This window comes from Pteropus alecto, unplaced genomic scaffold (genome assembly GCF_000325575.1).
Source record: "Pteropus alecto unplaced genomic scaffold, ASM32557v1 scaffold354, whole genome shotgun sequence".
Taxonomy (NCBI): Eukaryota; Metazoa; Chordata; class Mammalia; order Chiroptera; family Pteropodidae; genus Pteropus; species Pteropus alecto.
In genome coordinates this window covers 206864-228690 of record NW_006435759.1, presented here as the reverse complement: position 1 = coordinate 228690, position 21827 = coordinate 206864, and the positions used below count along the sequence as shown (strand labels likewise).

The 21827-nt window shown below is 48.2% G+C and overlaps 1 protein-coding gene across 3 annotated transcripts in view; it reads right to left on the bottom strand.

Annotated features, from left to right (window-relative positions):
- The window catches only part of XYLB (xylulokinase), a 42311-nt gene that overhangs the window by 12868 nt on the left and 7616 nt on the right, over window positions 1-21827 (bottom strand). For 2 of the 3 annotated variants that reach the window (XM_006910783.3, XM_025046038.1), the window contains exons 4-15: window positions 20275-20355; window positions 19677-19763; window positions 19021-19149; window positions 18529-18594; window positions 17117-17189; window positions 15299-15417; window positions 11630-11711; window positions 9863-9903; window positions 9175-9290; window positions 8317-8432; window positions 7561-7634; window positions 5547-5643 (exon numbers count right to left, since the gene is read on the bottom strand). In XM_006910783.3, the coding sequence (XP_006910845.1) occupies window positions 5547-5643; window positions 7561-7634; window positions 8317-8432; window positions 9175-9290; window positions 9863-9903; window positions 11630-11711; window positions 15299-15417; window positions 17117-17189; window positions 18529-18594; window positions 19021-19149; window positions 19677-19763; window positions 20275-20355 (1081 nt within the window). The remainder of the gene's footprint in view (window positions 1-5546; window positions 5644-7560; window positions 7635-8316; window positions 8433-9174; window positions 9291-9862; window positions 9904-11629; window positions 11712-15298; window positions 15418-17116; window positions 17190-18528; window positions 18595-19020; window positions 19150-19676; window positions 19764-20274; window positions 20356-21827) is intronic. The other variant, XM_015588510.2, reaches the window with a different exon arrangement.

The following is a 21827-nucleotide window of genomic DNA, read 5'->3' as shown; positions in this document are numbered from 1 at the left end:
ATAATAAATAAATAATAAAAGAATACAATAAAAGAAAGTCAGGTATATTCAGATGAACGAGGCCAATGAGTGTTCAGCACAATGAATGAATAAGGCCTATATCTAGACATTGAGAAATTTCAGAAGTCTAAGGAGAAAGAGCAGATTCCAGAAGATTCTTTAGAGAAAAAAATATCATTCAGACAGGCATCAAGCTTCTCACGTGGCAACACGAAAAGTCAGAAAACAATGTATAACATCATTTTCAAAGTTCTGAAATAATATGACATTTGAACTCAGAAGTCGACATATTGTAAAAGTAGCATTTAAGGACGAAGGCAAAATAAAAATACTTTCATATGGGTGGTACCACACAAAGAGTGAACCTTAATGTAAACTATGGACTTCAGTTAATAATAATGTATCAATTTTGATTTGTTAATTGTAACAAATGTACCATACTAAAAAGAAGATATATATAATAGGGGAAACTCTGTAGGAGTAATATAAGGTTATACGAGTGAGTTATATGGGGTGGTAATATGAGAACACCATATTATCTGTTTAATTTTTTTTTTATAAATCTAAAACTGTTCTTAAAAAGTCTACTGATTAAAAGAAATGTTAAAAGTTAAAAAAAAAAATTACTTTCATACAATCTGAGACCATTCCCGCACATGACAGAATTAGTCAAGGATGCCCTGAAACAAAGATGACAGGCAGACCCAAAAAATAGTAAGATGTGTGACATAATAAATAGTAGCGATCGAATAAATCAGTCAAATGTATAATTTAAGTAACTATTGATGTATAATGCACACAAATCAGTAACATTGTGAAGAAAGGAGAGACAAGAGGGAACGAGATATCTTTTTATCATGGGGAATATAATTACTGAATTGAATATAAATTCTAAATGTTGATCAAATACTATACATTTTAGTATCTATGTTAAAATTTCAAAGGGTAATTACCAGAAAGAGAAGAGAGCCTTTCAGCTCAGATGTCAATAGGAATGCCTGCAGAGGCCAGGAGGACGCCGTACCGATGTGGCCCCCGAGTGAGCAGACCCTACCTAAAGGTCTTTGTTTTAAAAAAGTAAACACAGTGCTAGCCAAACATGACAAGTTCTGGAAACAGAATCTGTACTCAGGTTGTCAGTTTATTACCAATACCTGATGAAATAAAGAAAAATCAGCCAAAAACGTTTACAAGATTGTTCACAGCAGCACTGTTTAGAATACTGAACTAACTGGAAAGACCAAATGTGTATCACAGAAGGATGGATAAATAAATCATGGTATAAATCCTGTGATGGGATACTATACTGCAGTGAGAGTTAACTAATAGCTACACTAGTTCATGTGGATGAATTCATAAACAGTGACAGAATCAAGTCACACAAGAACGTATACAGTAAAGTCCATATATCACAAAGTTCAGCCACAGGCAAACAAAATAATGTAATTTTACATAGCTAGCAAAATCATAAAGAACCTCAGGGAATGATAATACCAAAATCAGGACAAATTACTTCGGAGGTTGAGGGATGCAACTAAAGAGGATACACAGGAGAGTTCTAAGGTTCTGGCAATGTTCTAGTTCTTAACCACGGTGCTCAATAAATAGGTATTTGATTTATTAGATTTTTACAATTAGGTTTTACGATTAGCTGTATGATTTGCATACTCTACTGCATACATGATAATTTTCACAACAAAAAATAATAAACATCAGTCTATTAGGATATATAGTTCCATTTCTGGTCAAAAAGGAGATGATTAAGAAAAAACATCACTTGTGCTTTTACAATGAGAGAACGTTGACTATGCAAACAAACACATTTTTATCTAACGCTATCTAAAAGTTGTCAGTGCAAAGAAGTCTCAATACATTTACTTCCAGGATGAGATGACCCCTTAAGTGCTGGCTCATCCCAGTACTATAAAGACAAGTGAACTAGTAAGTCTCTAGAGGCAGATAAACTCAGTCAGGATAGAGAGAAACCTGTCCAACATTTAGCAACTGTGTTTGGGCAGGTGTGGCAAAGTGGAATCTAGAAGTGCCCCAAAGGCAGACCTAGCCCTCCCCACACAATAAATTTCCCCCGTAGACTGTTACTGTGTAAGGGTGATGTGGGGCAGGTGGGAAAGCAGAGAGATCTCTGTAATCTCGCAGAGATTAAACCTGTGCATTTCTGCATTGCTCAACTCTTTTCCAATGAGAAGGCATTCGTTTATGACGTGATTATTTAAATAAATGTTTTAAGCCCCCGATGTCACCTCTCGGCCTGCCCCATCTTCATCCTCAGCCATTAAGAACACATTTGTTGATAGTGGTGATGGTTGAACAGCTCTGTAAGTATACTAAAAGCCACTGAATTGTACGCTTTAAGTAAATGAGTTGCATGGTAATGTAGATTGTATCTCAATAAAGTTGTTTGTTTGTTTGTTTGTTTAAAAAAAGAAAGCATCTGGACTGGGAAAAGGGAAGGAACGTCAGCTCCCTAAGGCAACAATCTAGGGTGTGGGAAGATGTTCTAGAATGAGTCCATGTTGGAAAATAAAAAACAGCCTCTATGTCTGATTACAGAGAAAGACAACTGGGCTTGAGGGCAAGCACCATGAAGATGGTTTTTGATGAACTTTACGGTTTGTATGTACAAAGGAAATAGGACTATATGGCCATATAAAAACAAGCTCATAAAGGAAAAACTCCAGATGGTACAATGGTTGGATAATGCAATGGGATTATAAGTAGTTTTCTTTATTTTTCGAAATTTGCTATGAGGTTATATTGCTTTTATAAATCAACCTAAAAAAAGAAAAAAGAAAGAAAGAAATACATAGACATGTAAGCTAAAAAGGGACCATGGCTTTAACCCAACCCAGCTGATGTTGGTGGTATCTCAACATCAAGAGGGCAATTGTTCCTTACTTAAATAAAGCAGATGTAGGCCAGGGGTTAAGAACCCAGCATCTGGAGCCATATTGGCTTGGTTCAGAAGCTCTGCTAGTCTCGAGCAAGTGACTAAACACCCAGTTTCCTACTTTGTGAAACAGGAGTAATACTAGCACCTACCTCAGAGGCACTGTTATTAATAAGAAATAAATACTTAGAACCAGGCCAGGCACACAGTAGGTGCTTAGTAAATGCTGGCAGCCATTATTATGATCATCGGTCTTACTTATTCTCCTTAGACGCTATTAAAAAGGTTATAGCTGATCAAGAACGAAACCTGAGCAGGTCAACCCACACAGCAGAGGGGAGAATGATGCCTCTTGTCTGCATGGCCCTTTGTGGTTCCAAGCACATTCATTTACAAGGTCCTGTTTGAGAGGAACCCAGCAGAGCTGGCAAGACGGGTTTGATTCTGCTTTGAAGTTTGCTAAGAGGATAAGTAATTTTATGCTGTTTTGCACAGGAAACACTTTAGAAGCTGGGAATAATGACATGATCATATTACCTCTCCTGAGCAGAACAATCTCTCTGCCCTCGGCATCCCTCCCACCACACTGGACTGTCAGGGCCCCCTCCTGACAGCCAGAGGACGCTTCATGCCAGGCACTTGGCGCCAGCCTCAGCACCATCCCTGCCCTGCTCGCCTGATCTCATTTCTCAGGAAACTTCTGAAGTCTTCAAGACCTCTGGGGAATTTCTCAGTGTGCATGGTAGGATGGAGAGGAATAAGAATGTTTACAATGCTCATTTATTTACAATCATGCACAGCTGAACAAGGGGATGCCTTCTGAGAAATGCGTTGTTAGGCGAACATCACACAGTGCACTCACACGAACCTGGATGGTCTTGCATGTGACACACCCAGGATAAATGGTGTAGCCTACGGCTCCAAGGCTACAAACTCGTACAGCATGCTACTGCACTGAACACTGTAGGCAACTGTCACACAACGGTAAGTATCTGTGTATCTAAACATATCTAAACAGAAAAGACAGAGTACTTATATATGACTGGCAGCATAGTAAGTCTGTTTATACCAGCAACACCACAAACATTGGAGGAATGTGTTGTGCTACAATGTTAAGACAGCTATGTTATCGCTAGTCGATAGGAATTTTTCAGCTCCATTATAATCTTATGGGACCACTGTCCGACATGTGGTCCGTCATTGACCCAAACGTCGTATGTGGCACATGACTGCATTTAAAAGTTTTTACTGAACACACATTCTGAAAAATGTACATACACATCATAAGCTGACAGCTTGATAAATTTTCACAAACGAAACACACCAGTGTAACCTAGAACATCACCAGCACCCCAGAGGCCCTCTCATGCCCCCACTCCTGACGGGGAACTGCTAACTATTCTGGCTTCCAACAACAGTGAACAGTTTCCTCTGTTTTTCAATTGGATGTATGTGGAATCCTGCCATAGGTACTTTGGGTTTTGCTTCTTTTGCTCGGCTCCATTTGTGAAATGCATCGATTTTGTCGTGTGTGGCTGAGGCAGGCTTGTTTTTGTTTCTTTGCGGAATCATACTGCACGAAGATCCACAATGCATTTCTTCCATCTACTATCAAGGGGCACTGGGTTGTTTCCCGCATGGGGCTATCAAGCACAGAGCCACGACAAATGGTCTCCTGTCCATCTCTGGAGCATACATGCACATGGTTCCCCTGTGCATTCACAGAGACGTGTGCATGCAGCTTCAGTAGGTGCTGCCTCACAGGTTTTCAGGTTTCCCCAATGCTCATTTTTAAAGTATCCTTTTACTCGGTTGGTCCAAAGACCAAACGCATATACTACATAGAACTTAGATTGCCCATGGGGAGTACTCCCATGGAGGCCACCAAGCAAAGAGGCTTCACGCATTTTCTACCTTCTCCAGTGACAACAGTAGCTGCCCAGAGGGACAAATAAATCTTGGAAACCTGGACTCCTCGCAGAACTGCCAGACCATTCCAATATCATCAGTAAGGAAAAGTCACTCGCCTCCCAAAGCAGCCCATTCCACAGCTTGAGTTCCTAGAAATCCCTTTCTCCCGCTGTGTGCCTCCTTCAGCCTGGTTCTGGCACTCCATTCCAGACCTCAGTTTTGACAGCAGCTCTAAATCCCCGCTCTTTCCCGTCCCAGATAAAATGCCCAGGACTGTGCCCCCCCAGGCAGATGGGGCCTGGCCCGGCTAGAAGTCTAGGTCCAGTCAGGGCCCCCAGCCCAGACCTTTCCCACCTGTGTTGCCCATACCCTTAGTGTCCACAGCATGGGACATTCAGTCTGCAGGATGGAGCTTAGGGTTACAGAACAATCTCCAAGTCCTACAGGTTCTGGCCAGGAGATCAGGCTACTGGGGTTGGGGCAGAGAAGCAGGAACAATCTGCCTCCTAGTGTATGGCCACCCACAAGCGCCAGTTCACTCCTTCTCACCCCACTACCCGGAGCCAGGCTCCACCTCCCTCCTGCATGAGGCTCCTACAATGGAGCCTTAAAAGACAATGCCCTGCCGGGCCATGCCTGAAGGCCGAGAAGGGTCTCAAGAACCTCAAGGTGTGAGCGGGACCCTGAGCCCCCACCCTAGAACACAGCTCCCTAGAAGCTCACTTACTGACTCGATAGCCCAGGCCTTCGGCATGAATCCTCTTGGCCATGAACTGTCCTTCGATCAGTGCTCGGATCTCCACATTCCTGGGGAAAGCCGAGACCTGTCTCCAGGAAAAAGTAGGCACAGAGTGAAGAACTCGCATCGTCCACTCTGTGTGTAAGTGTTATCTTTTTAAACAATAGCCCGTATTCGAACTCATGACTCAGACCTCCAATGGAGCTCATGCATAACTGGGCTCCTGAACCACTAACTGCCTGTCACACGCACCCACACAAAGACACAACTCACACACATGTGCTCATAGCCTCACGAAGTATCGCTTCGGGGAATCAGAGCACCAGCGAGCTCGGGTCACCGAGGATTCAAGTTCTGCCTCTGCCATTCAGCTCTGTGACCTTGAGTAAGTTGCATAAATCTTGCTGACCTTCATTTTCTTTCTTACCAAAACCGACGTAACAGTGGTACCTGTGTTTTAGGGCTGGGCTACATAGTTAACACTAAGCGAGAGTCAGGAGCTTATGCTGGGAACCCCCAACTGTGGGCATCCTTCAGGCTAAAGCTGACAGGTGTCGACTCTAGCCTGGTCAGTTTTTCTGAGTGATGGATGCTCTCACTCTCCCCTTCATACCTGACAGGTGTCGACTCTAGCCTGGTCAGTTTTTCTACTGAGTGATGGATGCTCTCACTCTCCCCTTCATGTACTTCGCCAACCTGACTCATCTGCTTTCAGTTCCTCAAACTGCTCCCTCTGCCTGGATGTCTGCCCACTCATCCTTCAAGTTTCCATCTCGAGTCCACCTCTTCTGAGAGGCTGTCACCCCATCTAGGACAACTCCCCCAGCTCCCCCTTGCTTTCTCATGTGGCACTTTGTTCTTCCCCTTCCTAGTCATGTCATACACCGTTATCCTATATGTGTGTGTTCACCTGTTCACTGCCCATCCCTCTCCTAGACGATGGACTCCCTGGACCGTGGGTATTTTATTCTCCTTTGTGACCCCAATGCCTGGCACCAGTCGTACATATCTGTTAATCAAATCAATGAAGTAAACTACCTTCTCCTTGACATATCTAGATATATATACGCAAAAGAGAACGGGCATATCTTCTCTCCATGAACAATGGAAACCAAACCGATCTTCCATCAGAAGATCGAGATGAACCCCCTACACTTCTTATGACACTGTCCAGTTACAATCTAATATGTAACACCTCCATCGGCCATACAATTCAACGCCAACTCTGTTACAGTTACTGGCAAAGTGACTGAAGCCCCAAAACATGAGGATCAGAAATATCTCACATCCAACCCAAGATGTGGTGATGACTCTGGTGACCATCTCACAGAAAAGTCAGTTCAAAGCAGCAAGCAATGACTGAATCACTCCTGGAAAAGGCCACAAACTGTGTGGGGCGGGAATAAAACAGTGGCTTCAGGGCCAGAGAAGACTAGATTTGAGCCCCGCCCCCCACCATCTATGCCCTCGTGACTTGGGTTATTTAATCTCTCTGGAGCCCCATTTCTCCATCTGTTGATATTACCTACCTCACAGAGCTGCTATGAGAGGTAAACGAGGAAAGATAAAGAAAACCACCAGCAGGTGCCTGGAACTAAAGAGCGGCCAATGAATGCCGACAAATGCGAGTCCCGCCCATCTCAGAGTCTTTCAATGAAGGGGAAATTCACGATCTTGAGATCTGTGAGTACTTGGTAGGTGTGGGATAAAGTTCACCAAGGAAACAGGCTTTATGATGCTTAGTGATCATCAGTACGAGCACGTTAGCTCAGAGGAGACCCCTTAGTTGTTTTCCAGTCCTCTCTGAGAGGAAGGATGGCGTCTTGTCTTAGATCCAGCTGACTCCCTAGTATCAGGCATGTTCCTGGGCACATCAAAACTGTTTGTTAATAGAAGCGTGAATGAATGAAGTCCCAAAAAGTAGCATAATTTGATAGCTGACTGTCAAATTTAATACTCAGAAATGGAGCCAATGTAGCTCAAATACCAGTAACACACATACCTCACGGTTTTCTGCACTAAACCTATAACGCCCAGTAATTTCAGGGGTGATCTCCATTACGTCAAAATAAAAACCTGAAACAGACCAGGAAGAGATTAAGCTTTCAGCAGTCAAAAAAAAAAAAAGATGAATTTCTCAACAGACTGAAGAAAGAGCAGGGTGAAATGACTCCACAGCCCTGTCCCTGAGGCCCCTTACCCCCAGATGACACCTGTGAATGTTCTCAGTTCCTTCTCTCTGGCAGGACAGAGGGCAACTGGAAAGGCCGAGGCTAGCTTTTCTCAGCGCTCCCTACTCCCACCTGGCAGGCCAGGCCACGGGGCAGTGCCCCACTGACCCTAGAATATCAGCACAGGTTTGATCAAGGGAGACACATCCCCTCCCTGCTAAGAGGCCTGCTCCAGATGTTGGGCACTTTTCCTAAAAGGACCCTATGTCTGGGGCAGAAAGCTGTGTATGGAGATGCATCAGGGTAGAGAAGGCACTGTGGCTACCACTTCTGATGCTGTCACCAGGGGCTTCGAAAGCGACAGAAGATGCAGCATAGACTGATCCTGCATGCCAGGCACAGAGTGGCAGCCAAGAGCAGCCTCATGGACCACCTCACTCAGAATACGAGTCTCACACCAGCTTGTACGGCCCATGGAGCAGAAGTACAGACAGAGAAGGCCCCCTTTGGTTTCTCCCAGGCCGTGCCCCCCTCCACCCAGGCAGCTGCGGCCCTTTCACGAGTCTGGGCATCACCAAACAGCCTACCCAGGTTTCCGCCATTCCCCATCTCTGTAGACCGCAGCGCTTCAGAGAACTTGCTCCAGGAACAGGAAGCAGCCTCATCCCGGATCTTCTCTCTCATGAGGGAGCCATTTTTAAAGCTGCAAAAGTATACACAACCCTGAGGGAGGAACCCAGCGCTTGTTGACTAGACCCATGTGTTTCCATGAAGAGTAGAGGGGCTGCAGGTCAGGGTGGACCACAACCCCCGGCCAGTGCATGGCAGGGATCTGAGGCTCTCCCTTGGTATCAAGCCCGGCTCACACCCCTGGAAGTCACTGGGAAATACACTTGTCTTGGGCTCTGTTTACAGAGGAGGCTGCCACAAAAGAGCCCAGAGAGAGAGACAGGGAGCTGGGGTTTCTGCACACTGTACCACCTGGAAAATGGGGAAGGGCTGGCTAAATTTACTAGACCTATGTATTATCCAGTGGTTCCTGAGGTTTAGAAGCTCAGGGTGCACAGTACACCCTGTCCATGAGAACTGTCGGGAAGCGGGACGTCCTCACTGCCGTTTGCCGAAGGTCTGCCATGTGCCAGATGTGTCGTAACACTATGGATGAACACTCTCATCCTCCCTCTGTTAAGAGCAAAGTGTGGCTCAGATATGCTATGGCACCTAACCCAGGCCACGCAGGATGTGGTGGCAGGGTTGGGATTTGACGCTGGGTCTGGGGAACTCCAGGTCCTGAGTTCTCCCCTACCCAGCTCTGCTATCAGCAAGACCCAATGAGTCCATGTGTTCTCAGCTGCCCACAAATGGAATGACTGCTTAGTAGAATGACATGGGGTGCTCTGGGGGGGCCAGACCTGCCGAACTTCCTTCCTCCCTACCCAACCTACCACAGCAGTGCCATGTACTGCTGGGGGTCCACCGGGTTGCAGAAGATGTGGCCCTCCAGGGCGGGTGTGGGCTCCTTGAGCCAGAGAAATAGGGTGTCGCTGGTACCCAGGCTGACCTGGGGAGAGACGGGCAAGATAGGCGCCTCAGTCCGAGCCTGGCTCCACCTGCCCTGGCCACTCACTCCTCATGCTGCAGACCTCAGATTAAATGCCATTTCCCCAGAGAAACCTCTTCTGACCCTCCACAACAGGTGAGTTCAAGGTCAGCTCCCCAGATACAGGGAGTCATGGATCCCACGGTCTGGTTTTCTAGAACTTACTACAATTGCGTCGAACTAATAGTGTGGGTAATGATTGGTTCCCCAGGTAACTTTTCCACTAAACTCAGGAGGGTATTGGTGATGTCTTTCTTACTTATCTGGAGTGCTCAGTCCTCTGGCCCAATGTCTGACCCTTCCTCCACCAAGATTGGCCATTGTCAAGGAAGACAGGGGACAGCAAATGCAAATGACCTTCTAAGAGAGATGTAGGCAGGTCCTGGGGCCCGAGTCTCCCTATCCCCTCCCTCAGCTGCCTTTTGGGACCGGCAGACCTTCTGACTGGCAGCAAAGATGCTGCCAAAATCCAGAATCCCTGTCCCCCAGGTCAGAAAGTGCTGGCCCCACTTGTAAGTGTGAGATCACCTTACCGCAATGTCACCTTCCTCCAGCCTCATGCCCGCCAGCGATGCTGAGAATGGGAGGGAAGCCTCTAGTTAGCTGGAGACCATGAGGGAGCCACAAAGCAAATGGCATTCACCTGCCAGATGGGAGTGCAGCCCCTACCTCCCACCTGAATCCACATGCTAAGGGTAGAGGCAGGAACAGGGTGAGCTGAGGGCTCAGGAGGACCCAAAAGGAGGTTCCAGGGGTCAGATGGTGGTGAAGGCCTCTGATGTGGGCTGGGACCTCTTCTCTAAAGGGGTCCAAACTCCCAATCCACTGTCAGGCCGTCCCAGGAGTACAGAGAGCAAGGGGGCCAGGTCAAGACACCAGGAAACATATGGCAGAGAAAGACATAGGTGAGGCGGGACTGAGGGGCTTTCCCCTTGCCCAGTGACGTGGAAAGGGGCCAAGTTATGTTGACTGTCTGTCCCTCCTTAGACGTGAGGCTCACAACATCGATCCTTATCTGCTCTGTTCACTGCTGTACTCTGGAACCAAAAGAAGGCCTGGCATGTAGCAGGTGCTCACTAAACATCGAGAAAATGAATGACTGAATGAAAGGAGAAATGGGAGAAACAGGCATACTCAAACACTGCGGGGGAGGGGCAATCGACAGTGCGTGTCGGAGCCCTGGATCCAGGAATCCCCTCTGAGCACTTATCCTATAGGGACAAGGAACACAGTACGTGTATCTCCACATTGTTTGCATCGCCCAAACACCAGAAGCCACACCGACCTCCATCTGTAGGGGAACGGCGAATAACTGCTGGGACAACTGAACCCCAGACAACCATTACAATGATGCTGTACAAAACAATAGCCCAGGTTGCTTAAAATAAAACATGCTTATTTATGGACACAGAAAGAAGGTTGGAAGGCTAGCCATCAAAATTCTAACTGTGCTTATCTACGGATTAAGGGATTTTGTATGATTTTTACATCCTTCCCCAGGTTTGTCAGTATTTAAGTATTTTTTCCATAATGCAGAGGTATCCCTTGTGAATAGGGGAAAAAGCAAGAGCCTTTGTTAGTCCGTTTGCTTGTTAGTGTTGTTTTAACAAAGGAGCAACTAAAGTATTATTTAAGGCAGCAGCAAACCGAAGGTGAGACTTGGGGAGGAACGTGCCGAGGGCTACCTGCCTGGTATCTCCAACGGTCAGCCTGAAACCAAAGTCCAAGAAGAAGGAGAGAAAGCTGCTGCTTTGCCATTCCCACTCAAATGTGCCCAGAAGCTCACACTTCAGGGGTTAAAGAGCAGCCTATTCTTCTCCCTGTTATTCTTCTGGTTGACAGAGCAGGTATAAGAACTAGTACATATTCCTAATGAGACTCAATGAAGTTATTTTCATTTTGAAAAGAAAACAAGTATTTGGATGCAGAGTAAGTCACATCTATAGATCGAATGGCGGAGGGGACTCAAAACCCATGTCCTAGAGGAAGGACTGAAAGAACGGAAATGTTCGATTCCAAAAGAAAAGGCAGGACAGGGAGGGGTGGGCGCTCTGCCCTCCTTAATGGCTGATCAATTTTTACCTGAGGGGCAGTGAGGAAAGCCTTAAACTGCTCCTGAGAGCAGTCAGGGACAAGGTGGGACAGGTGCAAGAAGTCAGATTTCAGCAGTGGAGGCTACAGCCAGGGAAGGAGGGGCCTCGCCACAGAAGGGCTTTGCCTAGAGGCTGGGCTGCCATTCTCAAATGTCTAGCATGACCAAGTCGGACTACTTGGAGAGTGAAATCCCCCGAGGTTCTCACCTGGGTTGTCCCCAGTGAAGGCCACCACTTTGCATCCTGGAGGAAATCCATAGCGCTGGACATAGTAGGAAGAAACGGCTCCCTGAGGAGAAAAAGTCAGCAGCCTCTGACTTGCTGAGGCAAATCTCACCTGCTTTGCACAGCCATCTACAACTCAGGCCATAGGTACACGCTACAGGCTCCAGGTCACGGAGCCTGCAGTCGCACTAATGCGGGGAGGAGGCATGAGAACTAAATGTTAAATCGAGCTGTATTCAGAGCCTGCAATGTGCTGCTGCAGACCATGGGAAACCTACAGAACAAAGGAAGATTCATGCTGGGATTACTAACGAACCCTTATTTACCCACGTCTTAAAGGGAAAACAGTCTTTAAGTTGTACTTACACAAAATAAAAACAATCATTCATTCCCTACAGCCAAAAACCATGAGGAACCTATGGAACAAAGGCTGGGGATTGCCAGCAGCCTTTCACACTACATACCCATATTTTCACAGTGTATGCCCAATACCATCAAAGGCAAATAGGTAAACAGTCTTTACACTGTAATTCATAGAAACTAAGAACGACATATAAACTAAATTCCCCAACACCAGGGTCTGCCTGTCTTTTTCTCATTCCATTTCCACTCCTTTCTCTCTCACTCTTTGTCTCTGGATGTGTGTGGAGTGTTATTCTTTCTCTATTAAACTTTCCTTTTGTCTCTAACTCTGTCATGCATTTCAATTCCTTACTGTGCTCAGTGAACAATTCTCTCTCCCTCTTTGTCTGTCTGTCTGTCTCTCTCTCTCTGTGCAGGACTTGAATCTCCACTCGAGCGGGTTAATCTTTTCCTGGGTCAGCTTCACTCCCTACCACAGACCAGGATGCCCCACCTGTTCACGAAAAGCCAGAGGGGCCCAGGACGGGTTTGGAACTACGAAACCGAGGTCATCTCACCACCTTGAAGACCACTTGATTTCGAGATTCAAGGCCACTAGAGCAAACCAATCCCCAACTTGTATTTGCTGTGTAAGCTCCAAGTTCTGGATTTAGCATTAAAAATTAAATAACCAGAAGACACCAGTAAGCAAACCCATGGGAGTAGATAAACCCTTACATGCATCCTCTATCAGCCCAGCAATCGGATTGAGAATAACTGGATACACAAATGCAGAGGTCAGTGTCCTAAAGAAAATAAACTCAGAAAGGCAGTGGCGGGGAGGGACACCCCAGGAACCAGGCCCCTTAGGGGCTGTGGGACCAGAGGGCAAGGACGCCCCCTGGACAGACCTGAGTCTTCAGAATGTACACTTATGAAAACTTTTTTCCCTTTCCTTGATTTTATCTTCGTTCTAAACGCTTAAAATAAAGAACGGGATTTAACGGAGTCTGGGAAGAAAAGTTTGCTCCTTCCAGCAAAATTTCAGATTTACATCAGAATAAGCCATCTGCCCCAAGATAGATGTCTTGGACTCAGCTGCCTCAAAAAACAGACCCTGAGTCCAGGCTTGTATGCAGGTGGCTTATTTGGTGAAATGATCCCAGGAAATGAGAGGGGAGCTGGGAAGAGTGAAACAGGAAAGGAAGGAAAGTCCATTCAAGGCTGTGATGCTGAGCTTGTTAGCACTGTGGGCAACCAGGCTCAGCCACAGGGCGACGCCTGAGCTGCTGTGTGAAGCGGACCCGGGGTTGTCTACCTGGCAACCGGACAGGGGAGCAGCTCTCCACAGGCTTCTGCTGGCGAAGGGCTACCCCCTGCCACTCCAGGTGTGCAGAGCACAAATGTGGAGTCGAGGAAAAGCCTCAGAGAGTGAGGAAAGTGAGGGAAATAGGATGCAGCTCAGGCAAGCTGCCGCCAGGTAATGATGGCTGTGAAAGAGGTGGGCTGGGGGGAGGCAAGGTGGGGCCCAATACAATCCATCACCAAATATCTTCCTATAGAAAACCTTCAAAAAAAGATATGATGGAAAACATGCATTTTGCTTGTTTTCTCTATCACCATCATGAGGTACATACGTTACAAATGAAAATCCAGAACCATTTCAGAATCGGTCCTGTCCTGTTCCCCAAGCTGCTAGTCTCTGCACGGGCTCCCCCTCGGAGGCCTGTGCTCTTGGCATAAGGCAGACAAAGCCTGCTGCCATGGACAAAACATTGCTCTCCATCTCACATGAAACTAAAAGCCGTGCGTGGAATACCAATCCCAGAGGCTTGGCTGTGTTCTGTTCACTCTCCTTTTGTCTTTCTGTCATGCAGCAGTGTGCCTGGGTCCTGAACCATCTGCTTCTATGGGGCAGGACACCCTTCCTTAAGCTCTGTGTGCTGGCCTCTAGATAGTGATGCTGTGGCTTTGTGGCTCTGCTCATGGTGGCAAAGGCTGTTTTCAGCTTGTCAGTGTGGATGTCAGAGAAGCGCGTCTGTGGCTGGGATTCCCAACAGGGAGTCCTCGTGGCCCACCCCTCCCAGCACCACGACTCTTCCCAGGCCCTGGGGACCCTCCTCCTTCCTTCACACCCAGCATTGTGTCCCACTCAGGATATCTGGCTGTTCCGGCTGTGTGGCCTGTGCTCCATGCCAAAGGGCCGCACCCAGGTCTCTCTCGTCTCCATTTTCCCCTCAATAGCCAAGAAGTGAACCGGCCCACTAGGGCACACCAGAGCGTTCACAGCCAGTGTCTTCTGAATGGGGTGCCACACTGATGTTTACTAATACAATGGTACTATCTTAAGCACTTTAAAGGTATCGACTCTTTAATTCTACACAACAGCCCAATGAAATAGAAAGTAATATTATGCTCTTTGTTCCAGGAACCATGAAATGATGAGGAAACCGAGGCAGAGATTAAAGTCACAGAGCCAGTTTGTGTAGAGCCAGGATTCCGTCCTGGGCAGTCTGGCAACAGGGCTTGTGCTCTGCCAGGCTCGCTGTTTTTCCTATTTTCTCCAGATTTCCTGCTTCAACCTTCAGTGGTGGTGCCTAGCCCAAGAATTGAAACATTCTGTGCATTTTTTCCTATGGTGTACAATCACCCAGAAGTTATTTTGACTTGTTTTTTTTCCCCCTATTCTAATAAATTCCTAGTGGAATTTTCCAAAGTCTCCTCCACCTCTCCTGCCATAAGGCAGTGACCTACACAAGCACCTGAGTACTTCAGTGCAAGGCACTGATCTAGACATCTAACTTTATATGCCTTATCATACAGCGGTCCCCAACCTCTTTGGCACCAGGGACTGGTGCTCCTGTGAGAATCTAATGCCTGATGATCTGAGGTGGAGCTGAGGCGGTGATGCTAGCGCTGGGGAGCAGCTGCAGATACAGATGAAGCTTTGCTGGCTTGCCTGCCACTCACCTCCTGCTGTGCAGCCCAGTTCCTAACAGGCCATGGACCTGTATCAGTACATGGCCCGGAGATTAGGGACCCATTATAGACTGAAAATTGTGTGTGCATGTGTGTGCTGTGTCTGTGCAGCCCGGTTCCTAACAGGCCATGGACCTGTATCAGTACGTGGCCCGGAGATTAGGGACTGAAAATTGTATGTGCATGTGTGTGTTGTGTGTGCATTTGTGTGTTTTGTGTGTGTGTGTGTGTGTGTGTGTGTGTGTGTGTGTGTGTGTGTGTTGCACTGCTTCCCCAGTAGCTGCAGTAGCTGTCAGCTCTTAGAGTCGCATCACTGGAAAAGGGACCTACCACAACTGAGCATGACGGTACTGGTGGGCCAAGCTTCTTTTCTAAGTGAGGTGCACAAGCATCAAGGCAAGCCTGTGACCAGACTTTGTCCTGGATCTGCAACAAATTCATTCCAGAACCTAAGGAAGGAAGAAGACAAAAAATAGAAACATCTTGAAAAAAGGATCTTTTGTAAAAATGCACACATCTGCCAGAGAACAGACCATTCTCTCACAGCAAACTCGTACAATGGAATGTAGACGATGTCCCCAGGTCGTGCTGGAACCAGAGAACCAGAGGCCAGCAGTGCCCTTGGAAACACAGGGCCCCACCACTTCCTCTAAATAGTCTTCACGGGCTCAAAAGCCAGGGTTACGGAAAGCTGCACTAAGATCTGGCTGGGGGAGGAAAACTACCAGCAAATGTTGACAAGGAACCACTCTGTGTCCCCTGGGGCTTCACGGTGTCTACTAGGAGGCAGCCCGGTCCTGATGTGGATCAGCCCTCAGGGACTTTCCAGTCACCTCTCACTTTTGGAGGAGAGCTCTCAGCCTCTAAACTTCCTCCTCTACTTCTGCCAAGGCTTTCCTCAGGCTGGGGAAGGGGAGGGAACCCAGAGCACAGGTGGAGACAGACAGAGGGGGGCTGGGACAGATAGAGTCATGTGCCCACGTGAGGTTAGACGGCTGGTAAGTCAGGTGAGTCTTCAGGTGAGAGTGAGGGGAGCGAAGCGGAGGGCCCAGCAGAGGTTGAGGACGTGACCCTCTGGAATGCCTACCGTAGCAGTGGTGTGACCTTCCCTGTGGGACTTAACAGTCCCAGGTAGGTGTGGAGAGCGTGGGTGGGCGCTCAGGCTAGTCCAGGTTTAGGTTCTGCTGGTCCGAGTCCCATGGAGTTAGCTGTAGGAACCTTCCCTTCTCCAGACTCAGTGAAACTTAAAGGCCACTCCTGAGTCACCTTCCTTTATCTCCCTGAAAACCAGACTAGCGTCCGGCACACAACATCACTCACAACCTTCAGGTCAATCCCAGGAGACTCAGAGCACTCCACGACTCTCTTCTGAAGCCACTTTCACAGGTCTGGGCTCTTGCTGTGCATCTCTTCCCCTCTTCTGGTCACTCCTTTTAGTCCAGAACTCATCCAAGAGTTCCTTCGGCAAGCCCTTCCCAGCTTTCCTTCCTCACTGGTACCATTTACAAGCTCACAACTCTCATGAGTTCCCCCAAAGGTGAACACAAACTTCAGTAAACGACTCCTCGTGGGAGCCAGGCTCCAAGTGGCCCCTGCTCATCCCGGGTCCTGGTACTCACACCCGGTGAGGTCCCCGCCTCCCCGTACCTGCGTAGGTCTGTGCGACCGGCAGGCGGGTGTGGAAGTGATGGTGTGTCACTTCCAAGATTAGGAAGGAAATGACTGGCAGCTTCTGCTTTTCTTCTCTGTCCTTCCCCCATCCCTTAAGAGCCCCACGGGAGACCCGCATGGTGGGGAAACTGAGGCCTCTGGCCAATGATCATGCATGTGACCGTGGACATGATCCTCCAGCCTCAGCCAAGCCTTTAGATGACTACAGCCCTGGCTGCCAGCTTGACTGTCTCTTATGAGAGATCATGAGCCAGAGCCAGCCAGCTAAGCTGCTCCCAGATACCGACTCTGTGGTTAATACGCATTTGTGGTCTTCAGCTGCTAAGTGCTGGAGTCCTCTGTTACGCAGCAAAAGATAATGACACTCCCTTCTTGGCAACAGATGACAGGAATGAAAGATCGGCCACACCCCCTCCCCGCCACGGTGGGTGAGGCTCCTGCACGGCTGCCTGCATGCCTGGGACTCTAAAGCCTTACCATCGCTGTAGTCAATGTGGGAGTAAGACCCAAGGAATAGGGAAGCAGCGAAACTACTGACCAAAGAAATTCTCTGCAAAAGAAAGAAACAGTGAGATGACTCACTTCCGTATATCCTAAGCAACTGAATATTTCTCTCTCTCTCTCCCCCGCTCTCTCTCTCTCTCTCTCTCTCTCTCTCTCACACACACACACACACACACACACACTCACGCACGAAGAGTTTTAAACTGGGGAGAGAAGTGGAAACTGTGAGTATTCCAGAGGAAAGCATTTTGAGTAGCTGGAATACCAAGAACCGACTCCTTGGGACAGCACCTCACTCTGCAGTTCCTGACAGGCCATAAAACTGTCAAGTTCAACAACAGCAAAGAGCAACAAGCCCTATGAAAAAGCCATGCTTAGAGCAGCGGGTTTGCCGCTGGAATCCAGGAGTGAGGTGCCCTGATTTCCTTCCACCACTTCTGTGGTCTGTATATCTAGTCACAAGGGAAGCGAGAGGTGTGGCCACAGGACTCGGAATCAACGAAGACACTCTCGAGGGCTCAGAGCAAGCATCTGTGAAAGCTGGTCCCTCCGAAGTCACACAGACCCCAGCTGTGAGGTGGAGGGACTGACCATGGATGGTGAATGTCGCCTGAGGGTCTGTGTTCCACATGGAAATCATGGGCCCTTGGACCAGCGGGGAGAATCCCGACGCCACTTGTCTCCGTCCTTGGTCTCACAGAATTTGGAGAGGATTTTTCATCCGCCACCTCGCCCTCCCCCATCTACATGGCTAATGCTGCAGAGCAATCTTAAATCATTAAATAATAAATTCGATGTTAACTTCCAAGATTAAAGAGTTGATCATTTCCTAATGACTTAGAGATGACAATTATTACCCAGGGTGTTGAGCTACTTCTCAGGGGCCATCAAGTGCTGGCTTCTGTAACTGTGGATCAAAGAATGAATCTGGGCTCTTGGGACACAGGCCCTGGTTGAAAGGCTACAGCTGGGGGTGTATCGGTCCAGCTTTACAAATTTTCTAATAAAACACTGACATTATGTCAATCAGGAGCCCGTTAGCCACCCTGCATCCATCATACAGGAAATTGAATGGTCAGACCCTAATGTCACCCAGATCTCCCGCTGAGGTGGTCCCAGGAAGACACCAGTCCCTGCTGTTCCCACCCTGACCCTGACCTCCAGCCCTTCTGGATAGGGGAGCCCCTGACTTCTCTTTCCTACAATTCTATTCTTTCACTCCTCTTTGGAGAGAATGAGAATGAGAAAAAAGCAAATTGAATATATCATTTTTAATGGCTGTTAATCAGTGTTTTTTTGCCAATACACGCAAACTGTATTAATGCTAAAGTATTATAAAAGGAATCCAACTGTGACTTTCAGTCAAATATGAACGTTTAACCAACCTCAGTGTGTGAGTAGGCCTCGGGATGCTGCTGGTAAATCTTTGCAATTTGGTTTCCTGTAAATCGCTGGAAAAAGAGCACAAATTCTTAAAAATCCAAATCCTACCTGCTTCAAAACTACCCAAATGTAAGTGCTATCTTTATCCCCAGGTTAGAGAAGCTGAAGCTGAGGTGCCGTCATCTCCCCATACATAGCAGCTTGAGGAGCAGAGCCATGTTCACGCCTCAGCTCTGACCTGGGAACATGCAAGAGGAGGCCTGCCCTTGCTTGATGGACATTACGGGGAGGCAGGGCAACCATGATTACAAACAGGAGCCAGAATGCCCAGTCCTGGCTCCACAGGGGTGACAACACAGGAGTGATCATGACCCACAGGGGCAGGCCACAAGCTGTGTCCACCCAGACACCCTGGGAGAGAGGACAAGACCTAACAATCTGACTTTCTTCCTGGGCCCAGGCCCAGTCCCCAGCCCACGGTGGGCAGTGCCTACCTCATAGGCACGGGACCCGGTGAGACAGCTGAGAGCCTGGGCCCCACCCACGGCAGCCTCCAGCTGGCGGCACTGGGCTGTGGTGCTGGAGTCCATCCATACCGGGCAGTTGCTGATAGAGAAACAGGCCTGGAAAGGAGCAAAGGCTCAGGCTTGGGCTTTGCCTGCTGACTCTGGGACTGGTGGGCACACGGCAGGTGTGGGCACCTCTTCCTGGCCTGGCCAGGAAAGCCTGAGGTCAAGGGCTCTGGTGAGCATGCCTGAGCGCTGCAGGCAACATCAGAGATGGGCAGAGAAGTGCTAGAGCAACTTTATGATTTGCAGAGGCATTTGGATTCTTGAAGTAAAGGAGAAGCCAGAGCTGGCCTTCCTAGCAACAGCAGGAGCCATCCTGCCCCAAGGAGAGTTTCCTGAGGCGGGAACAAGCCAGAGTCGAGCTGGGCAGGAGGAGGCCATGTGATGGGAGTTGTTAGCACCTGATCCTCCCTTCAGACACCAGGTATACCCATCTCAGGGTGGCAGGGCAGATCATGCTCACAGGACTACTGCCTGAGCCACCTTCCTATACCATGACAATGCGCAAAAGGCCCAGACTTCAGGACCCCTTTCCCCGTCTACAGAAGTTTCTCAGACTTCCACAACCTGGCCACGCTTACCTGCAGCTGTTCGTGTAACGGGAGGTCTGGTGACAGGCCTTTCAGCACCTGGCTGGCCCCAACTTTCCAGTATACACTTCCATGTTGCTGTCGAAGAGAAACCCAAGCACATGTTCATTAGGTCACACACAGGTGTCACACCCTTCTGGAGACACAGAAAGACCCCAGACCACACCCCAAATAACTAATTACTAATTACTAATCTCTACTACTAAAATTGCTACCCTCATTAGTATAACTTCTGTCTTTGATTTTACTTCCAGGAAATAGAAAAGCAATTTTAGTGCCCCCAGGCGTAATAAATTCATGTCAAATACTCCTCCATCCCCTCAGAGGACTTCTGCCCAGTTCCCCCTCACCCAGTGTCCTGTTTCATGCAATGCTGAATCATAAGAACTCTCTCAGATCTTTCTGCAAGGAGCCAAGCTATACATCCTCAAAGGCAAAACAGCTATAGGGACATTTACTAACAAAATAATGTGTGCAGTGAGTCTCAAAAATGAGCACCTTCCCCCTAGGGGAGCCGTCACCTAGGCACCAGCATTACTGCCCAAGATATCCGTTCTCCCACGGTGCATGGGGGCTGCTGCAGACAAACCTGGCCTGCCCCAGATAAGGCGAGGACTTGAGAGAAGCCGAAGCCCGAAGCCTTCATCTTCTCCAAGATGATGTCCAAAGCCTGAGAAGAAAAACACAATGTCCCATGACTGTACTGAACCACGGAACCAGGGAACCACGAAAGCCTCAAAATGGAAATGGAAGTGCTTGCCATTACAGCAGAGATGAGGAAGGAATGGGTACCTTGGGATTTGTAAGCACTAGAATACATTCATTAAACAAGCAGGTATCAATCAAATAAAAAGTTGAACTATGCTAAAACCATTTTAAATAAATGGAATTACAAACTACCAATCTTCAATTCGTGCTTCCCCAATTTGAGACTTCCATGCACTCAGGAAGAACAAAAATAAGGCAGCTCAAATTTTGGTTTCTATTATTTGCATTTCAACCCACCATATTAGTGATAGGACTTCACTGCAATGGAGAAATGAAGAGCAAAGTAGAGGGCTCCCACCAGAAAGAGGCTCCAGAACCCCACGTCCTGTGTCCAGGAGTGCAAGGTTGGAGAGAGAGTAGGTAGAGCTGGTGGCCATTTGTTCCAACCCTTCGTTCCACTCACCCTCCACTATCCAGCTGGAATCTTTTTCCTAGCAAGACCCCAGGACTGGGAAAGATGGCGCTGCCCATCAAAGCTTGACAGTTCCCCTGAGATTTCACAGCAGGAACTTGTCACCCCAGGCTGGATTTCCTTTGTGGGTAGAGAAGCCACCTGAGCTCTTCTGTGACCCTGCCATCCCCACCCTGTGCTGGGAGGACTCCTTCCCCAATCCTGGCTGTGGCTGTCAACTCTAGCCCTGCTTGCCAAACCTCAGGCAGGGAGTGGGGTATAGCTGGAGCAGGGACTGGCTCAGCTAGAATAGGTCCAGTCCTGGGGGCTTTTCAGAATTAGAAATCGCCCTGGCCACAACCCCAAGTCTGGCCCTCTACCCACTGCCCACCTCCCCAAGTTAAGCCTATTAGAGACTCCTGGCATCACCACTGGGACTTCTAGACACCATCTCTTGCCTGTCACCTCTATCCTCACCACCACTATCCCTCAGCCTGGCTTAGCCCTCTGAAGTACATTCCAGCCAGCCTGTCATGTAGAAATCCGTGCTTTACCCTAATCCTCTAGTATGAGTCAGAGTCAAGCTGATAAAAAAGAAATCATACTAGTTAAGAGAAAGAATTTAGTACAAGGAATTGGTTAAATAGGTGTTGGAAGACTTAAAAAAGCTTCTGGCAGACACACTAAGTTCTGCCCTTGGCTGGCCTCCAAGTTCAGGGGCTCCGGTCCCCTATGGCATATTAGGCAGCCCGCAGCTCTATAGCGCCTGTCTGTGCTGTCCACACCTCTAGTCCTGTAACCCCACGGGTCACTGGGATCCGGCAACAGCCATGTCCCCTCTCAATGGTCCAGAGTGGGCGGGCCTGCCTGGGATCAATCTGAGCCCAGTGGGAAAGATCACAAGCCCTTGTTCTATTAAGCAGGCCCCTGCCCTTGGAAATGAGGGGTCTGGGGGCTGAGCACTAAGAACCCCAGGCTGTGTT